Source organism: Clavelina lepadiformis, chromosome 5 (assembly GCF_947623445.1).
Source record: "Clavelina lepadiformis chromosome 5, kaClaLepa1.1, whole genome shotgun sequence".
Classification (NCBI taxonomy): Eukaryota; Metazoa; Chordata; class Ascidiacea; order Aplousobranchia; family Clavelinidae; genus Clavelina; species Clavelina lepadiformis.
In genome coordinates, this window is record NC_135244.1 from 10,695,781 (window position 1) to 10,713,306 (window position 17,526).

Consider the following 17,526-nt stretch of genomic DNA (forward strand, 5'->3'; position numbering starts at 1 on the left):
TGTACGGAAATCATTACTGAAAAGCATTCACTGGTCTGGTTATTCTGGTTATTCTGGTCTCATTCACCTAAATCATTGGCATTCATCAAAATTATGATCTTCCTAAAACAAGCATTAATTAATAACCAAATATTTTTGGTTGAAACTAAATGTTGGAATCTTTTGAAGTTCTTCCGTTTGAATTGACTTAGACTTGTGGTTCATGGTTATAGATTTAGTTGTTCTGGCTATATTCGATGAGTCTCGTATCCATTGATCGTGAAATATTCCGCAGCTAGAATTCTGATATTATTAAACTTGCATACAACTCGACAAAGTTTGTCTATGTAAATGTTCACGTTTATTGACATCGCAATATATTCCAATTCCATGAAAGACTAGAACACCATTACGAAACACTAGCTTGAGTACCATATTGCTAAAGGTCCAAATTATACTGTTGTACAGTAGAAGAGTAATAATAATAATAGTAATAAAACTAATAATGAATTATATTGGGTGTCAACCTATAATAATATACAGTTTTTTCTGGGTAGTTCGGGAAAACACGTCACAAAAAAATAAACGGATAAGCGACACGAAACACAGCCGTTAGAAAACGTACGACAGGAAATTGTGTGAGATTTGACAGGAAAAATTGTTTCTTGCGATAAAAATCATAAAATGCAAACATATGGTTACTGAAATCACATAATTTTATTCAATGTTTTGTTTCACTATTGATTTGCAATTCTTCATACTTCTATTCGTCATAAATGCTTTGCCTTGAGGTCTCGTTCACAGTGGTGTGAAATGTACAAAGCGTTACATTAAAACTGCAAGTCAACAAACAAACATAGCCGTAGCCTATCCAACATTCAGTTTTTGCCGTTAATTCGAAATAGAACACTTTTGTTAAGAGCTGTTTCAAAACGTCTTTCCTGTCATAATCGATGTCGTTTTTAAACTGACGCTAATTCCATTCATCATTTTTAGGTTTCTTTACCGTGGATAAAAGAGCAATTTAATCATCAAACAAAATAATTTTTACTGGAAGTTTTTAATCTTCACGTTGAGCAATAACGAATGATCCAACAACAGTTTTTCCCTTTTTGCGTTGTCATTTTATTCGTCAGAGCCGCTAGAGGGAGAGCTTGCTCCAATCTTCACATTATCTTCATCAATCATTTTGCCTCCTCTTTCTTGATACTGTAACGCTGGGCTACTCAACTATTTTTTAGCAAAGGTGCAGTTACAAAGTTTAAAATTTGTTTAGGTCCGTTATAACTCTCATGAAATAATTTACAGTCATTCAAATGTATTAAAATACGGTATATAAAATAATATAATTCTCTGAATGGGTATTAATTTAATTTTAAAATCTCTGGATTAAACATATAAGGCAAAGTAGAGTTGAGCTGGCTGTGGGAAGAATAAAAGCATACTGTTCTATCCATTCTTCCTTGAACAAATGATTTTCATTGTAAAACTTCCTTCTCTTGAAAGATGCCATATTATCTGTAATTACCGATTCTAGCTAAATTGGGAGTGAACTATAAAGTTCTGCAAGTTATTGTTAGTCTGAGGCTGAACAGAAGTAATAAAATACACTGCACTTTGTTGCTGAACATCTGCAAAATGAAACTGTTACTTGTTTTAGCCCTTTGCATTTTACTGGCCCTTTCGTTTTTTCGGTGGTTGCATTGTGACGTTAACAATGCTTGTTTGAAAGTGTGGTATTGTCTGCTGCTTTTTTGCTATTGCAAGTCAACGATAATGGATTTGGTTTTGTAAAAAATTGGTGTCTGTTACTTACACACTCGCTGATTAATTGAATAAGCAAGAATAACAAAACTAATGATAAACGATTTCATTTGCGTAAATACTGAGACAGATAAGGTCCGGATTCAAAACTGAAAAGATCCGCGGTCCGCCAGTTGAGTAGCCCTTGTAACGTATCCGAAGGGGTTTGGTACAAGTACAGGCGCCGAAGTATCTTTATTAAGTGGGTTAATGTTTCCGACACCTTGAATGACGCGTTCACCCTAGCCTCACGGGCGGCTAAAATGCTGAACTGAAGAGGCGCAATATGAGAAAGTAATCAAAATCCAACAGTAATTTATTCGGCTACTCGAGACTGTATTGTATGTGATCCGGTATAAACTCGGATCCTTTTAAATAATACGCAAACACGGAAAACGTACACATCGAAATAACATTATCGATCAGCTGCCATAAAGTTTTAAAACACAGGTGGCACTGTGCGCCACATCACTCCCCACCAGATGAGGGTTAAAGAGAGGAAAGATGAAAAAGCATGAAATCGCTAAATGATTGATCAGAAATAAGCACTACAGTACAGCAGATGAGATTGATTACACTACACTCATGCATGAAGAAACTACGTAGAGTCTTCCTCTATTTCGAAAAAAATACACGATGTCCTAAAACAAGTGTTAACGTAAAAGTTACAAGCTCTGCATTGAGAGAGCATTGGATACGGGTTAGCTTCGTCCGAATAGCGTTTTACTGAGGCTTGTCTTCAACCCAAAACAGAATTTTTTTTTAAATGTGTGATTTTTTTCACTACAACACTGTTCACAAGTGTAGGTGGGAAATAATAATCAATCCTTATAACAAAATTCAGCAACATTTCTTCAACACATCCTTCTCAGGAGAGACGTTTCTGTGGAATCACCGTCATGCATTACATTCAACAGCATGAGAAATGTAGAAAGCCTCTGAGTTTAAATAATTAGTAATTACTTTAAAATTTCTATGAAACACTAGAAAACAACAAACATTTGTTGAAAAGTCAATAGAAACCAATAAATTTCCACATGTTTCCAGTGATGAAAAGGCTCGACTCAGATGTTTAAAAAGAATCGACTTGTGTTAACGTGGAAATAAAATCCCCAAAAAATTTATTTCAAATCGTTAAAATTGTGAAAGAATTTGTTCCAAAATCACAACGTTATACATTCTATTGAATGTGTGAAAGCGTTAGAAATGGACAAAATCAGATTTTATGCTTATACTTACGTTGCGAGAATTCAGAAATCCGCTTTTTATCCATCTAAAACGAAAAATTAATCATAGATGGCGACTTGGCATGTGCTATTGCCTTAACGAACGTTACTGACTCGACTTGGGAATGTAATTAAATGACTCGCCTTGTCTTGCGCTGTTAGTGATTTGATTTGTGTCACGACCATCAAGACTTGTTTCCATCACTGCATATCTCACCCACAAGCAAGTACAGTATATTATTTTGCAATTGTAAATCAAACAATTACATAAAATAAGACACAAAACATGAGGGCATTTTCATTAATCGTTGTGACTGAAATAACACATATTTCAGGAAAACCTCTATTAATAATGGACAGGCATAAGTTTCGCAGAAATTACGACCACTAATAGAATCTCACTATCTTTAAATTCAGGAATTTTCTAAATGTGCCTGGAGTGCATTTCATGGAGTTCACTAAAAAGATCAAATGATCACAGTAATAATCATGTCTAGTTCTCAGACAGACTTTGCAACACAAAGACAGGATCATTCAGACAAAGACCATAACTTGTGCTTGCTGTTTCATTATTTTCTGCTTTTTTGCGTGTTGTGAAATTTTTCTGTTTTTGTCGTTTTCTTCTATTATCTTATTGTTACGAAAATAAAGCCTCTTTGACAAGACGACACAACTTTCACAATTTATCACTATATGAAAAGCAAAAGAGAAACACTCTCCAATTGTCTACAACATTAACAGCTTATCTTCATCTATCCTTATACATTATAACAAACTGTTGTCTATTGATGCAGAATATTGAATTGAAGAAAGAGGCTATAAAACTGCCATAGACAAAACTAAAGTATCTTAACATTTTAATTACTGTAGATATAATATGAATAATAGTTTATTTGATTTAGGTTAGAAGAGAAGACTTTGTGTATAAATCCTGCAAAAGTCTGTTGGTTTCTGAGACATTCTTCATAACTTCACCTTTTAGTAACTCACAGTCTACAGAATTGGATGCAATGTATTCCTGAATAAAAAAAGGAAGTTTTTGACAAATTTACAAAGAAAAAGAAAATTTGCAGATTAACAACGCACCTTCAAAGAAAAATTGTTCTGTTCCAAGCTTTGCCATCTCTTTTCTAAATTTTGAAGTCTTGCAAAAGCATCATTTTCTTCTAAATTTCGATTCAAATCTTCATAGTTTGTGGTGACTTTCTGCACCAGGTTATACGACTTTACTTTCCTTTTCTCAAGATCTTCCTTTTCAACGTCTAAGTCTGTTTTTCTTTTTTCTATGCGATCACGCATTTCATCAATTTTTCTACAAAAAATGATACATTTCGCATGGCATTTATTTTACAATCCATATTTTATTTTGATAATTATTCCAGAAAATATATAAAATTAAAGTTGTCAAGTTGTAAACTGTAAAGCATTGGACACAACGAAATTTATTGGTCAGATGTCATTGGAAAAAATTATTTGAAAAACATTCACAAATATATTTCAATATAAAAAAGATAAAATAATGGCTCGCGGCACTACAATTCATTCACAGAATTACAATCGCATACAGCAGAACTTTGGTCCATGATTGCCCTGATAATGAGATTGCCTCAGTTAAACAACCACCTTTTGTTTGGACTAAAAATTTTTTCCATCATTTTCATGCAATTGTGACACAGTTCATTCTACCCATTGTCATATATAAGAGAACATGTACATCACTCCAGCTTGATTAAATCTACATATAAATTTGTGCTGTGTGTATTATGAGAAGAAACTATCACTGTTGTATTGATTCAACTTATTTTCCTATTGAGATATGCACAAATCCTATTCATAGAATATTGATCATGAAGTCACACTGCGGCATTTCAATAGCAATTTTTATACTTTGTGTTTATGAAGCAGTGCCAATGTTTCCTTAAAATTTATTATGGGTAAAAGGTAGTTCCTTTCATTAGCACAGAAGGTAAATGCCTGGTGTTACATGCAATAAGGGTGACACCATGTCACAAGTGTGGTCATCATTGTAAATGCGCATCTAATCTTAAAATGTGTCATTCGAGTTTTATGGTGCTGGTCACTGATTGATTTTATCTGTTTTTAAAAAAGAGTGTAGCTGGAAGTATTTCATTTATTTTCTGATCATCTTGCGAATTGCAACTTAGTAGATTTTGATGGAAATCAGTATGCAAATCACTGGCTACTAAACAGTTAGTCATCAAACAGCAGATCATGAAACGTTTTAGTACAGTGGTTCCCGACGGGTGGTTCATGGAATATTTTTAGGATTCTATAGGACCCTAACTATATTTGCCTAATAGTGTTTAGACTCATACATAAATTGAAATAATGAAACTAAACTTTTGATTTACACGAGTGCAGGTGTCCATACACCAAGCAGGTGGTATTACTGGACCAAACGTATGCCCTATTAATTGAATGTTTCAATTATGACAAAACTGGATTTTTGGAAGAAATGCAGTGGTAAACTTTCCAGTTCAGATAAATGTGCATGCATTATGGCAGACTTTCCATGTCATGATGCACGCATTTAGCCTAGGTCTGGGAGTAAGTTAATACAAAGATCCGGTAGATGAAGTCCACACAATGAAGATGAATTACAGGTTATTATTTTCTTTAATTACCGGTTTGGAATTCAAGTCAAAAGTGTATTGGGATAATCTATCTTGTTCGTTAGTACAAGGTTGTCGTTAAGTTTTAAAATTTTAAGTTTGAAATGTAATATAAAAAACCTACAATCAGAGGGTATGGAACTAATACCACTCCCAACATCTTACAGCTCATCAGCAAAACAAGAGCTCAAAAGTTGGGGAAAAAAGGACTACATAATTACTAAAGATAAGCTAAGTTTCATGTCCATGTATGAGAGTTTCTTTGGTCTTTCCTTAAGATATTAGTAAGGGTGATTTTGTTCACAACAAATTGGAAGTTGCTCTTTGCATTCTTTTTTTGTCAACATGCAGTTGGAAGCCACCATTATGATCTTAAAGTGTATTTACGAAGAAATAAAATTCTGTTTTTAAGGAAGATTATTTCGGTTGTCCAGTAAAGTCTAAAACTTGTTCTCAGGGTCCATGGCTTAAAACGAGTTGGGAACCATTGTCTCAGTAGACAGTAATGCCCAGTAAAGTGATCAAACCGACGATCTCCGTTCAAGGACAAGAAGCATTTTTTGGTCCCAATTGTTTGATTACTGTGCTTAGTCACCTTGTTAATGTGATTGGTCACTTGAAATATTATTGAATACTAGTAAAGATTGAGAGCTCAAGACTAAAAAAAGGAAAAAAAACATAGTTAAAAGATTACCTTTGGGTTCCTTTTATGCTACTCAGATAATGGGTATTACACCGCCAACCACAGGTCTCACTTGTAAGTTACCACTATGGCTACTCATGCATTGGACTTGTTAATCACCAGCAAACGACAAGTTGATGCGCAAATCTTCGCCAGCAATGCATCGCTATGGTTATGACTATGGATATTTCACAAAATGTGGCATTATTGTTGTTTGAATGCACCAGAGAACAAGGTGGGGCCAACCTTGCTTTAGAACAAATCCGGTAACGCAAAATCTCTAGCAATGGGACCTTCTTTGTTGGTCCCAACAGTGGTCATAGTACTGAGAATCCATTGTTATTGTTGTTCTTAATTTCCTAGCTATCAAATATCTAAAATAATAACAGCAATGATCATTTCTCGAGTAAATTTTTTCGAATACACAAATCATTAGTAAAACAGTTTGATACAGTTCCCAATGTCCGTAACAAAAAATACTTATATCCCATTTATTTATAAAAAGTTATGGTTGTTTATGAGCAAAACGTACTCGTAACCTTCAGCGTAATTCAGGTGACCAAATTTGGGTTGTGATCCAAAGTTTGAAAAATGCTGTCTTAACTTGAAGATTAAAGCAACAAAGTAGGCAATTAATGTTTGGTACATCTGTCCAGCAGAAATCATTTTAGGAAGGATTTATAATCTGTAGGCACTGCATAGGACTTTTACCAGACAATTTTTAACATTTCACTGCATAAAGGTTGTTCAACAGACCTGGCTATAAAATCACGTATCTTAAAAAATTGTGATTTTCACTGTAAATTGTTGAAAGCAGAACAAAGATGAACTTTGTAATTTACCCAACATGCTGCACAATGGGTCCCACATTTGGTTTAATCAACAAAATCTTACATGCAATACGCAAGCATACTGTTCAATAAAAATTGCAACTGAAATTAATAGCTTATCATATGAGCAAGAGCAGTACCAGTTCTTGCCACCTACCATTAAAAGTAACTCTACTATTTTGGTTTCAGTGCAAATTATTCTTTTTTTAACTAGAAGCTCCTTGCAGTAAACTGCTCCTAATGATACCGTTGTAAGGACTGATAATGATACCTATTACCACAACAACGTTTTAAACATAAGATATTTGGGAGCAGTATTTTAGTAGATACACTGTATAACAAAACAAACAAGACTTTTATGGCATTGGACGGTACCTGAACCAAAAAGATTTTACATTTTTGCCTTTTGATGTTAATCTTTAGGCTTGCTGAAACGCTCAGGGTCAGTTTCAGACTGTTCAGGTCACTTTTGATTGACCTAAACAATAGTTGTTGTGGTAATGTGAGCTTACTATCACATTAAAACAGCTTTCTTAGCTATCATAAGTGCATATAAATGTGATTTGTAAAATGATTTATTGACACTGTTAACAAATGGCAGGATTTTTTGTCTCCGAAGATGAAAATGAATCAAGGGTAGGAATAAACTTGGTGTATTTTGCATGGCAGTAGCTACTGGTAGGCTGCAGGCTTAAATAAGGAAACAGCTTGGCATGGAAATGTGCATAGCTAAGCTTGTTATTATTGATAGTTGGTTTGGTTACAGTTATATTGCTTGCAATCATGTTGTTTGCACATCAGCTATTTGGTGGTATTGCATTGAAATTAAGCAGTTTTGTTTTTTTATGAATTACTTAAGCAGTTCATTAAAACAACATGGCATACAATTCAGCCACTTACCCATATTCCTCAATTTCTGATTCCATTCGTTGAATGTCATTTGCAAGAGCAATTTTCTCACTATCTATATTTGATTCCAATGACTCAACTTTAGCTAGTTCCTGCTGAAGCTGTGAACTATGTCCCGCTAAAGAAGTAGAAGTACTCTCGGCTTTTTGAAGCTCATCCTCTTTAAATTGCAGATCATCCTAAAATGATTATTATTGAAAGCCATAAATGGTACAGACAATCAGACATTGATACTTTTGTGTTAATGTTTTGTATTTATTAAATGTTCTAAATAAATCTATACTTGCATATAAAAATTATACACATAAACCTTTAGAGCTCGCATCTTATCTGAAGACGGAACATGTTCACCATATTCTAACATTTTTGAGATTTGTTCAAGGAGCACAACAATGCTCTCTTCCACATTATTTTGTTGCTGCATTTCCTGCTGTTTGGTATCATCGAAGGCTTTAGTAAATTCATCGATTGTTTGTTCACGTTTTTGAAGTTGACGAAATTTATCTGTTGTTTCACTCTAAAGCATTTATCAAATAGATGAAGAACGCAAAAAAATCAAATATTTAAACAATAAACACCTGCTAAATTCCAGACTGAATATGAGAAATTTTTTTATATTCCTACAAAGATCAAAGTAATAGAAACTGTAGTGAATAAATTAATTTATTAAGATGTTGATCGCAGAGGTCAGAACGTAGTTTGAGTCGAAACGCCAGTGTTTAAATAGCAAAATTGATAAAACCGATTTAAAATCATGTTCTGAACACAGTACAACCACTTGAAATTCAAAATTTGTTCCGTATGCCAGAGAAATCAGTTGCATTATTTTGAGAGACCAGGGTAGGGCAGTTCGCTTTTAAATCATTGTGTAAATTTTTAGAGAATGCAAAGAGATCAAAATGGCAAACACAAATATAATCATGGCTAACGGTGAAAGCCAATGCTCTTTTCACGCAAATACTCGTAGCAGGCAGTCAAAATGTAAAAAAATATCTCAATGTAAATATGGCAATATCTTACACATCATTGCATCTGAAGTTATAACAAATATTCTTTGAGATAAAACTGTTTTTACCTGCTGATCTTCAAGTTCGCTTTGAAGTTGCTGCAGCTCCTCTTGCATCACTTTGATCTTCTCTTCCAGCTCCTTATTTTGTCGATCCATTGTTGAAATTTCCTGGTTATGAGATTTCACACTAGCCAGTAATTGCCTTTGCTCTTCTTCAGGACTTACTCTTGTTCTTTCTTCTTCCAAAAGCTGTTCTTCTTTTTGGTTGAGCTGTTTAATCACAAAAAACTTAGTGTGTACCATGTTTAGGTCACCTTGTTAATATAATCTGAACATTTGTTAGGTGTAATAAGCCCGTCAGGTGTTCTGTGTACAGAACAATGTACAATTTAACTATGCACATTGTACACTAAATCTGGAAGTTAGATTGTGCTTGCAACGTACAGTGTTTCCATAGGATGCACCAAGTTAAAATGATCAATAAACAGACCTAAAGAAACTGTCGTATCAATGCATGCGTCACAAGTTGATCACTGAGTGATGATTTACGATTTGGTGTTAAAACAGAGAGGTTTTTATTTCCACAGCGTCACTCAAATGAGTAATTATTGTCAGACAAAAACCAACGTGCACCACTTGATTACCACGAAAAGTGACTCAATAAACAAAACACACATTAACTGAGCTTAATTAATATGATGATATATTCATTAATGTATGGACATTATTGAACAAACGAATAATGTCCGTTTATTGAAAGAAGAATATAACACAGTTATAAATAAAAGATCACAAAAACACAAGAGCTTAACCTTAAAGCTAGCGTAGCAATCATTACCATGCTTTTCTGTTTTACTACAAAAACAATATCTACTCACGACTCAACGTTTCGTATCGCCTTGCTTCGGCAAACGATAAAATAACGCACTCGCCCATTTTGCCTTACTTCAGTGCGCTTAACTTATCCATGAGTTTCTTATATGCAACTTTTTGGGCTCAAGGAACAAAAATGTAGTATCACTGTAGTCAAAGTGTTCTTGTACACTAATTTGTTATGTCTATAAGCACAGCCATTTCATGTTAAACATATGGTTTGCAAATTGGATTTTGCGACAAGTGTCATTATACACGAAATCTCACCATAGCCGCAATCATTGCAAGTGATTTCTACTGTATGTAAAAAATTTTGAAAATACTGTAGTCCTATCTCGCAATGAAATCATCCTAAAAAATAATCTCCTTGGCTATAGAAATAACTGGCAAATACCGTTCATCTGTGTACTGTGTTAGCTACTAGGCTGTATATTGAACCCTTAGTTAATGAAGTTGTTCGAAATTAGTTGATTTAAACAAAGTTTTTAATGATAAATAGATTTTAAACTATACAGTTTATCTTTTTGTCACGATATTTGTGTTAAGGCAAGCTGCTTCGATTTGTTTTTGTGGTAAGTGAAGAATCTTTACAAGTGGCAGCGTTTGCAAAGTAAGTGATCAGCCAGTGGGTTTTAAACATACCCATTTTATTCTTGAAAAAGAAGCATTAAATGTGCCTTACTTTATAAAATGTGTTTGTGTCGTAGGGTGTTTGCTGCTTTTAGTGCAGTTTTAAATTTTTAAACTTCCTTATTTTGCAACCCAAAAACTTTCTTAAAATACCACCGGCTGATGATGTTAGTGATGGATAATGACATGGTGATGATAATGGATGATGGCATAATTGAAGATTTGACCAATAAATACCAGAGCCTGTAATTCTGGAATCAAATTTTAATGAGCTTTCACTAACGCAGGTTATTTCAAATCAAGTCATGTTATAAACTTAATAAGTGTTGAATACAGGTAAAATTTCCTGTTAAGTATGTTTTTCTTCTAAAAGCTATAAATGTACTTATTACCACTACAATTTTTAAAAGACAGGTGTCTGTAGGTTACATATATACAGTAGTGTTATTCACAACTATCACATCCCATGCCAGGCTCTGGTTATTTCTATCATTCAGTTTTCCACCTGTTTACAACTAGTGTTGATTTAAACAAAGTTATAACTATACACATGTACACCACACCTGGCACTTGCTCAGTTCCCAAAAAAAAACAAACACAAAACAGTGAAAAAAGTATGATTAAACAAATAGTGTTTCCATTAATGTCCACAAAACGCACATACCAATGCATTTTACCTCATTTAGCTTTTCATATAATTTCACCGCATCTTGCTTAATTATATCACTTTGCATCTCTAGCTCCAAGCTTTGTTGCTTTCCATTCAGACCTTCCAAAATCTCTTGAAGCTTTCCAAGTTTATCCAATGTCTGAGAAGTTAAAATCATGCATATGCAAAAAGTATCACATTAGATGCAGACTTGTAAAAGCATATATTTAAAAATATAGCGGAAGGATTGACTATGTTAATAACTATGAAGTGAAATAATGTTGAGTGTAATCTAACTATTCTATCACCGATCTATTCTATTAATGTTATATTTATTTATTCTATATAACAGTTTTATATTCTATATGTTATTTTATTGAAAAAGGGTCAGATTGAACAAAATGCCGAATTATGCAAACACACCGATAGGGATATAACTTAAGAAGATGATGTATTTGTTGTCTTGTTTGCAAACAGACACATTAATGCAATTAAAATATATTCTTCAATTGAGTTCTTCTACAACATAGATTATATACTTATGCTTACTTTTACACATAGACCATAACAAAATGCCTATTTGGGTGATTCCACCTGTGTTGTATAGGAAATTTTGAGTAAACATATCGGCATGACATTATTTTTAATACTTGTTGAAACAGAATAAACAAACACAAGGAAATACTAGAACCAATTCTTATCAATATTGAAAAATTTATCTAACACCATTTTTTATTTTACATTAAAGTAATTAAGCCACGTGTTGTACGAGACAGAAAAAAACAAAAGTTTTGAAGGGTACAATTCAACTTGAAATTTGTGTTTAAGTTTAATGTCAAAAATTGACTCTGACCTAATAATAGTCTGTGTAAAAACTCAGAGAAAATATTGTGAGTATATTGAAATTACGCTGATTTAGATTTTAGATAGTTGAATAAAAACATATGTGCTGCATGAGACTTTAGTGCAAAGCTGTTTCCTATGCGTTATTATAAGTTAGCAAAATAAACTAAAACTGCAGGTAAAATAGAAATGTACACTTTAAATATTGCATTTATTGTTTCGTTTTAAAAAAAAAACATTTTTTTTATCGCAGCAACTGCACCAACATCATAACTCTAACATATATGTTCTATTGTTTCCAGTTCATTCAGGTATATGTGGTATAACCTGCATGATTAGATATAATAAAAGTTTATATTCTTTTTTAAAAATGATTTTTAAAACACATTTAAAAAAATGAAAATTTCAATTTTTAACATCAAAACCATAAGCTACATCCATACTGATATAGCATATAGACTGTTTTTATACGTACTGTTGCCCTATACAACACTTTTTCATCCCATTCAACACAAATGCGAATCAAAATATGAATACCAAAAATTAAAATGTCAAAAGTTAACCAATCAACATGTTTTCACAAAATTTATGTTTGGGCAGCTTTAAATTTATTATACCTTTTGTTTATTTCAATCAACTTTAAATTTATTATATATAAATTACCAGTTTATTGAGGAATCATCCAATTAGATAAAGAAAACGTTTCTCGGGGAAGGAAGAAAAGTGCGGAAGTGATCGAACTGTCAAATTATGCTAAGTCGACTAGCAAACTACAATACCCACAATTCTGCCGGTTAAGACAAAAATGTGACAAATTAGGCAAACAAGTTTCACTGCAGAATTAAAAGATTTCTATTTTATTTAAGTAAAGGCACACTTCAGGGCATAAACTCTCATGATAAAAATTAGATTTCCATGAAGTACCTGAAAACTGTCCTGTTTCAGTTTGGAGTATTTTTCTTGCATTTCAGGTTTCATGTCTTGTACACGATTTTCTGTAAGTGCCTGCTGGCGATGAATTTCTTTTTCCAGCTCTGCAATTTGCTTCTCTTTTGTTTCTTTGTGCTCAAAAATTCGTTCCAAACTATCAGCTTCCTGGTCATTACGAACTTTTATGGCATCCAAATCCTCAACCATATCACTTATTTCCTGATTCATGTTAATACGATCTACCAGCATGTTGTAGTCATGTAGCTCACCCTAAATATAAATAAAAAGGTAACTTATGCTCATACTTTTACAACAAATGGATAACTAGAATTCCACAGGGGGATAGTCTTTACCTGTATTTCTGCTATTTCAGCTGCTAGCGTTTCTGCGCGTTTTTCAAACATTAAAAATGTGTTGTTTTCTTCTTGATGTTGCACGATTTTGCTTTCAATTTTTCTAATTTCAGCACTTATCTCTGTACATTTGCTTCTGACTTCACCAACCCAGAAAGTACGATCTTGTATTTGACGTTGACCTTTGCTTGCTGTTTTCATACCTCCAAGCCCTTGCTGGGTCATTGGTCTAATAGTTTCAAAACAAAATATCTTATACAAGTTATAAAAGATAAGTAGTTATCAATATATATATATAAATATTTGTATTTAACTTAGTACATAAACTCAAAGCCTAGTTGTAAGTGTTCACAATAAATCAAAATATTGTAAGTAGGTTATTCCGCTATGCTTTTTTGTACCTAATAACCTTAGGATACAAGTGAGTAATGATTATTAATTTGTATGTTGATTGTTATAATCATGTATTATGCAATAACCTGTCTGCAACTTTAATACCACTTCCAAAAACACTATTGCCTACTGGTGCTTGACCACTACGTGTGCCAGGTCGCCCGGTTCCTGGTGGGCCAGCTCTCATACTTGATGGTGGACGTCCAAATGAACCAGTTGGTGGTCTTCCACGCATAGCGCTTCCTGGTCTTCCAGACATTATTGTGCAGTTTTAACACAAACGTATACAGTTTTTACCAACAATAAAACTGAAAAAACAGTGACAGTACCATGAAATGGGTAGAATTTTAGACCGATTATTTTAATGTAGTTTTGGCCTGTTATTTAATTGGCATATCGCATATAAAACATTTTTTCTTTAAATAATTATCGGAAAAATTGACATGTCCACCGTGCTGCAAAAATTATAATGACTATTGTTTCAGTGATCAAAATCTAGCGATACTTAAACCAAAGTAACCCACAAATATTGTATAACAGCTTAATAGAATCACTCCTTCAATATGGCATTTCTAAATGGAATCGTGGCAAAAATACTCTAGCAAAACATAGACTATACAAAACATTTGCTGCAATTTCAGTAGAATGTTCTTGTATGCAACCCATGATGATAAATCTGGGTCCAATAATGTATTCAAAAAAGCCCTGTCCTAACTAAATTTTAACTGTTAAGTTTCCACCACCTTCTGACCTCAGCCTACCGGTGCTATTTTAGTCTAATGTCTGTCTAGACTCAAATGCATAACGCAATAAGTAGGCTATGTTTAACTTAGCCTCTGCCTATCTGCTGGTAGGCAAGTGGTAAGTAACTGCTTCATGTGGCCTCTGCCCACAGGCCAAAGTTGGTAATTTGGCCGTGCCCATGATCCATAGTCATATAGTATTGCAGTAGAAACTGCAGCACCAGCACGCACGACTGCACAAGGTTCGTTAACATACGCGCTGAGCTTTTTTAATATCAATTTATAAAATATAAACAAACAAAGCAACTTTATTTTCTTGTTACCCAATCGCTTGCACCAACATCTTACAAACAACCGTATCCGAGCGTATCCGTAACAGCTATTGACAAAACTTGCACGAGTTTGTGGATAACAATTGTATCGCAAGTGTAATCGGTTGGGAATAATGGCCGATAGAATGGTCAATAAAACGTCATAACGCCGTACTTTTTTCTCGATCTCAAACAGGTTACAACCGTTCTGGTATGACCAGACAGGCATCCACTGCAATCTATGCTGTAACTACTGATCGGACCAAACAGTGTTATAAAAATTAATTACTGCAACCATAGACTACTGTAAGACTGTCCATAGTAATCTCTTGTAGTATATTATGCTGTAACCCACTTTTTTAAAGAAGTATGTTAATACCGCTTGATTTAAAGGTAAACTTAAGCTATATGATATCTATAGATATGTAAACATAAACCATAGAAATCTAAAAACAAGAAGGCTCCAAATTGATCCGATCAGAGCCGTTGTTTTTATACTACTGCTGCGATGAAGTCACTCTGGCTCCTGCTCCGGAAGTCTATGAAAGTGTCAGTAACGTGCGATACCTAGGTAAAGTCACCTTTTCGTTTCTGGCGTGTAAAAAATTACTTCAAACAAAACTAGAAATGAAAAGAAACGACAAAATATGCATCAGTTTGCAACAATATTGGCATGAAATTAAAAAAGAATGAAAATAATTTACTAATTTTTTAATCCATAGTGGTTGAAAAACAGTACCGAATACCGGTACTGTCGCTATATTTTTTGCCAAGTACCGCTACCAATGGTAGTTTCCAAGTACCGACTTCCCACCTCTGCCAACTACTTCGTACACATGGCTATGTTTTCAACTTCTGCTCCAGCTACAGCACCAGGAAAATAAACACATTTCGGCCGGAGTCAACTCCACCAGCCCAGCTCCATAATCATGTCTGAAAGTCTATGGATGTTTCGTCATGGTTGAGTGGTTGCAATTCTTTTCACAGTATACTTCTTACAGTGGAGTTTACTAATATATGCGTGACGTCACTTTGATTGCTTTCCATTAATGACATCAACGATATAAAAAATATTCAGATAAAGATATACTGTATTGGGTTCCAGGTCGATTCAACCCACGGACGATTCAACCCCGGACGATTCAACCCACGGACGATTCAACCCAGGACGATTCAACCCCGGACGATTCAACCCGCGGACGATTCAACCCGCGGACGATTCAACCCGCGGACCATTCAACCCGCGGACGATTCAACCCGCGGACGATTCAACCCGAGGACGATTCAACCCGAGGACGATTCAACCCGCGGACGATTCAACCCGCGGACGATTCAACCCCGGACGATTCAACCCAGGACGATTCAACCCACGGACGATTCAACCCACGGACGATTCAACCCAACTGCTATTATTTTTTGTATTGACCATTGTAGATCGGTTAGTATATAAAATGTTCTCCTTTTAGCATTAAGTTAACATTTTTGAAATTTTTGAAAAGACAAAATGCATAATTTAGTTAGCTTTCGACTCACGTACGTAAATGTGTGTAAGTTATTTATTTTTTTGCATGTACACAAATTACAGATATTTTTATAGATACCTGTTTATACATCGATTAATTAGAAAGAAAGTTTTTTTATTTACAGGCAAGCTTAAGAACATGAACCTGAACACAAACACAGCACGTATAAAACACAAAGCTGAAAAGGGTACTATTACAAAAAGAATAATATTACAAAATTACAAGTTTAATAGATTTTGACCTAAAAGACACAATTGACCGTATCTTGACCTAACGAAACAATTGACTTTATATTGGCCTAATAACTTCTGTACTACACGTCGCACAAAACTGAAATTTGTTTTGTGATAGCATTCTGAGCAGGTTAAAAAAAATTGACCATATAGACTTTTTTTGCGTGCAATCTTCATTCCAATCAACAAACAGGTTTGACTTTTAATCGACGTGTAGGCTTTATTTTTCGCTAAGCAGGCCTACTAGTTACAACACGGTACATAAACTTGTTTTTATTTCAACACAAGATGTGTATTGGTATAGTGGTAAAAGCGGCATCCGTGCCTGATAACGAACTGCGTAGACGTTTTTATAAACGGGTTGAATCGTCCGGGGTTGAATCGTCCGTGGGTTGAATAGTCCGGGGTTGAATCGTCCGTGGGTTGAAAGGTCCGTGGGTTGAATCGTCCGGGGTTGAATCGTCCAGGGTTGAATCGTCCGTGGGTTGAATCGTCCGTGGGTTGAAAGGTCCGTGGGTTGAATCGTCCGCGGGTTGAATCGTCCGTGGGTTGAATCGTCCGCGGGTTGAATGGTCCGCGGGTTGAATCGTCCGCGGGTTGAATCGTCCGTGGGTTGAATCGTCCGGGGTTGAATCGTCCTGGGTTGAATCGTCCGTGGGTTGAATTGTCCGGGGTTGAATCGTCCGTGGGTTGAATCGTCCGACCACCACTGTATTGTTTATATCGTTGATGACATATACACCGTGACGAAAAACGGCAGGTTTGCGTGCTCCTTTTGCTTTTTTTCTTTCTTTCTCTTTCTGCTTTCCTCGCTTTTTTTGCTTGTTCAATTTCACGCTTGAATGCATACAGGATTGTAGCTCAGGCAAGTTGTTTTCCACATTTATTTGTTTATTTCTGTACAAACATATAGGCTAAGTATAAAGTATCACTGTATCAGGCCTGTATCAATGTAGACATGGTTTAAAAGGAAG

At 34.6% G+C, this 17,526-nt stretch overlaps 1 protein-coding gene across 1 annotated transcript; it reads right to left on the minus strand.

Annotated features, from left to right (window-relative positions):
* Positions 1-3,219: 3,219 nt before the first annotated feature.
* LOC143460403 (intraflagellar transport protein 74 homolog) lies at positions 3,220-14,046 on the minus strand. The gene is made up of 9 exons (XM_076957894.1): positions 13,829-14,046; positions 13,350-13,578; positions 12,991-13,266; positions 11,252-11,383; positions 9,138-9,341; positions 8,373-8,579; positions 8,054-8,241; positions 4,095-4,320; positions 3,220-4,026 (listed from the first exon to the last, which is right to left on the minus strand). The coding sequence occupies exons 1-9, from the start codon at positions 13,999-14,001 to the stop codon at positions 3,907-3,909; spliced, it is 1,755 nt and encodes a 584-aa protein (XP_076814009.1). The 5' UTR covers positions 14,002-14,046; the 3' UTR covers positions 3,220-3,906.
* Positions 14,047-17,526: the final 3,480 nt, after the last annotated feature.

Excerpts from the sequence above, each read along its gene's own strand:
- LOC143460403 (XM_076957894.1), bottom strand. The coding sequence starts at position 14,001 with ATGTCTGGAAGACCAGGAAGCGCTATGCGTGGAAGACCACCAACTGGT. Across the intron at positions 13,579-13,828 it reads GGTATTAAAGTTGCAGACAG|ACCAATGACCCAGCAAGGGC; the intron begins GTTATTGCATAA and ends TGAAACTATTAG. Across the intron at positions 4,027-4,094 it reads AGAACAATTTTTCTTTGAAG|GAATACATTGCATCCAATTC; the intron begins GTGCGTTGTTAA and ends TTTTTTATTCAG.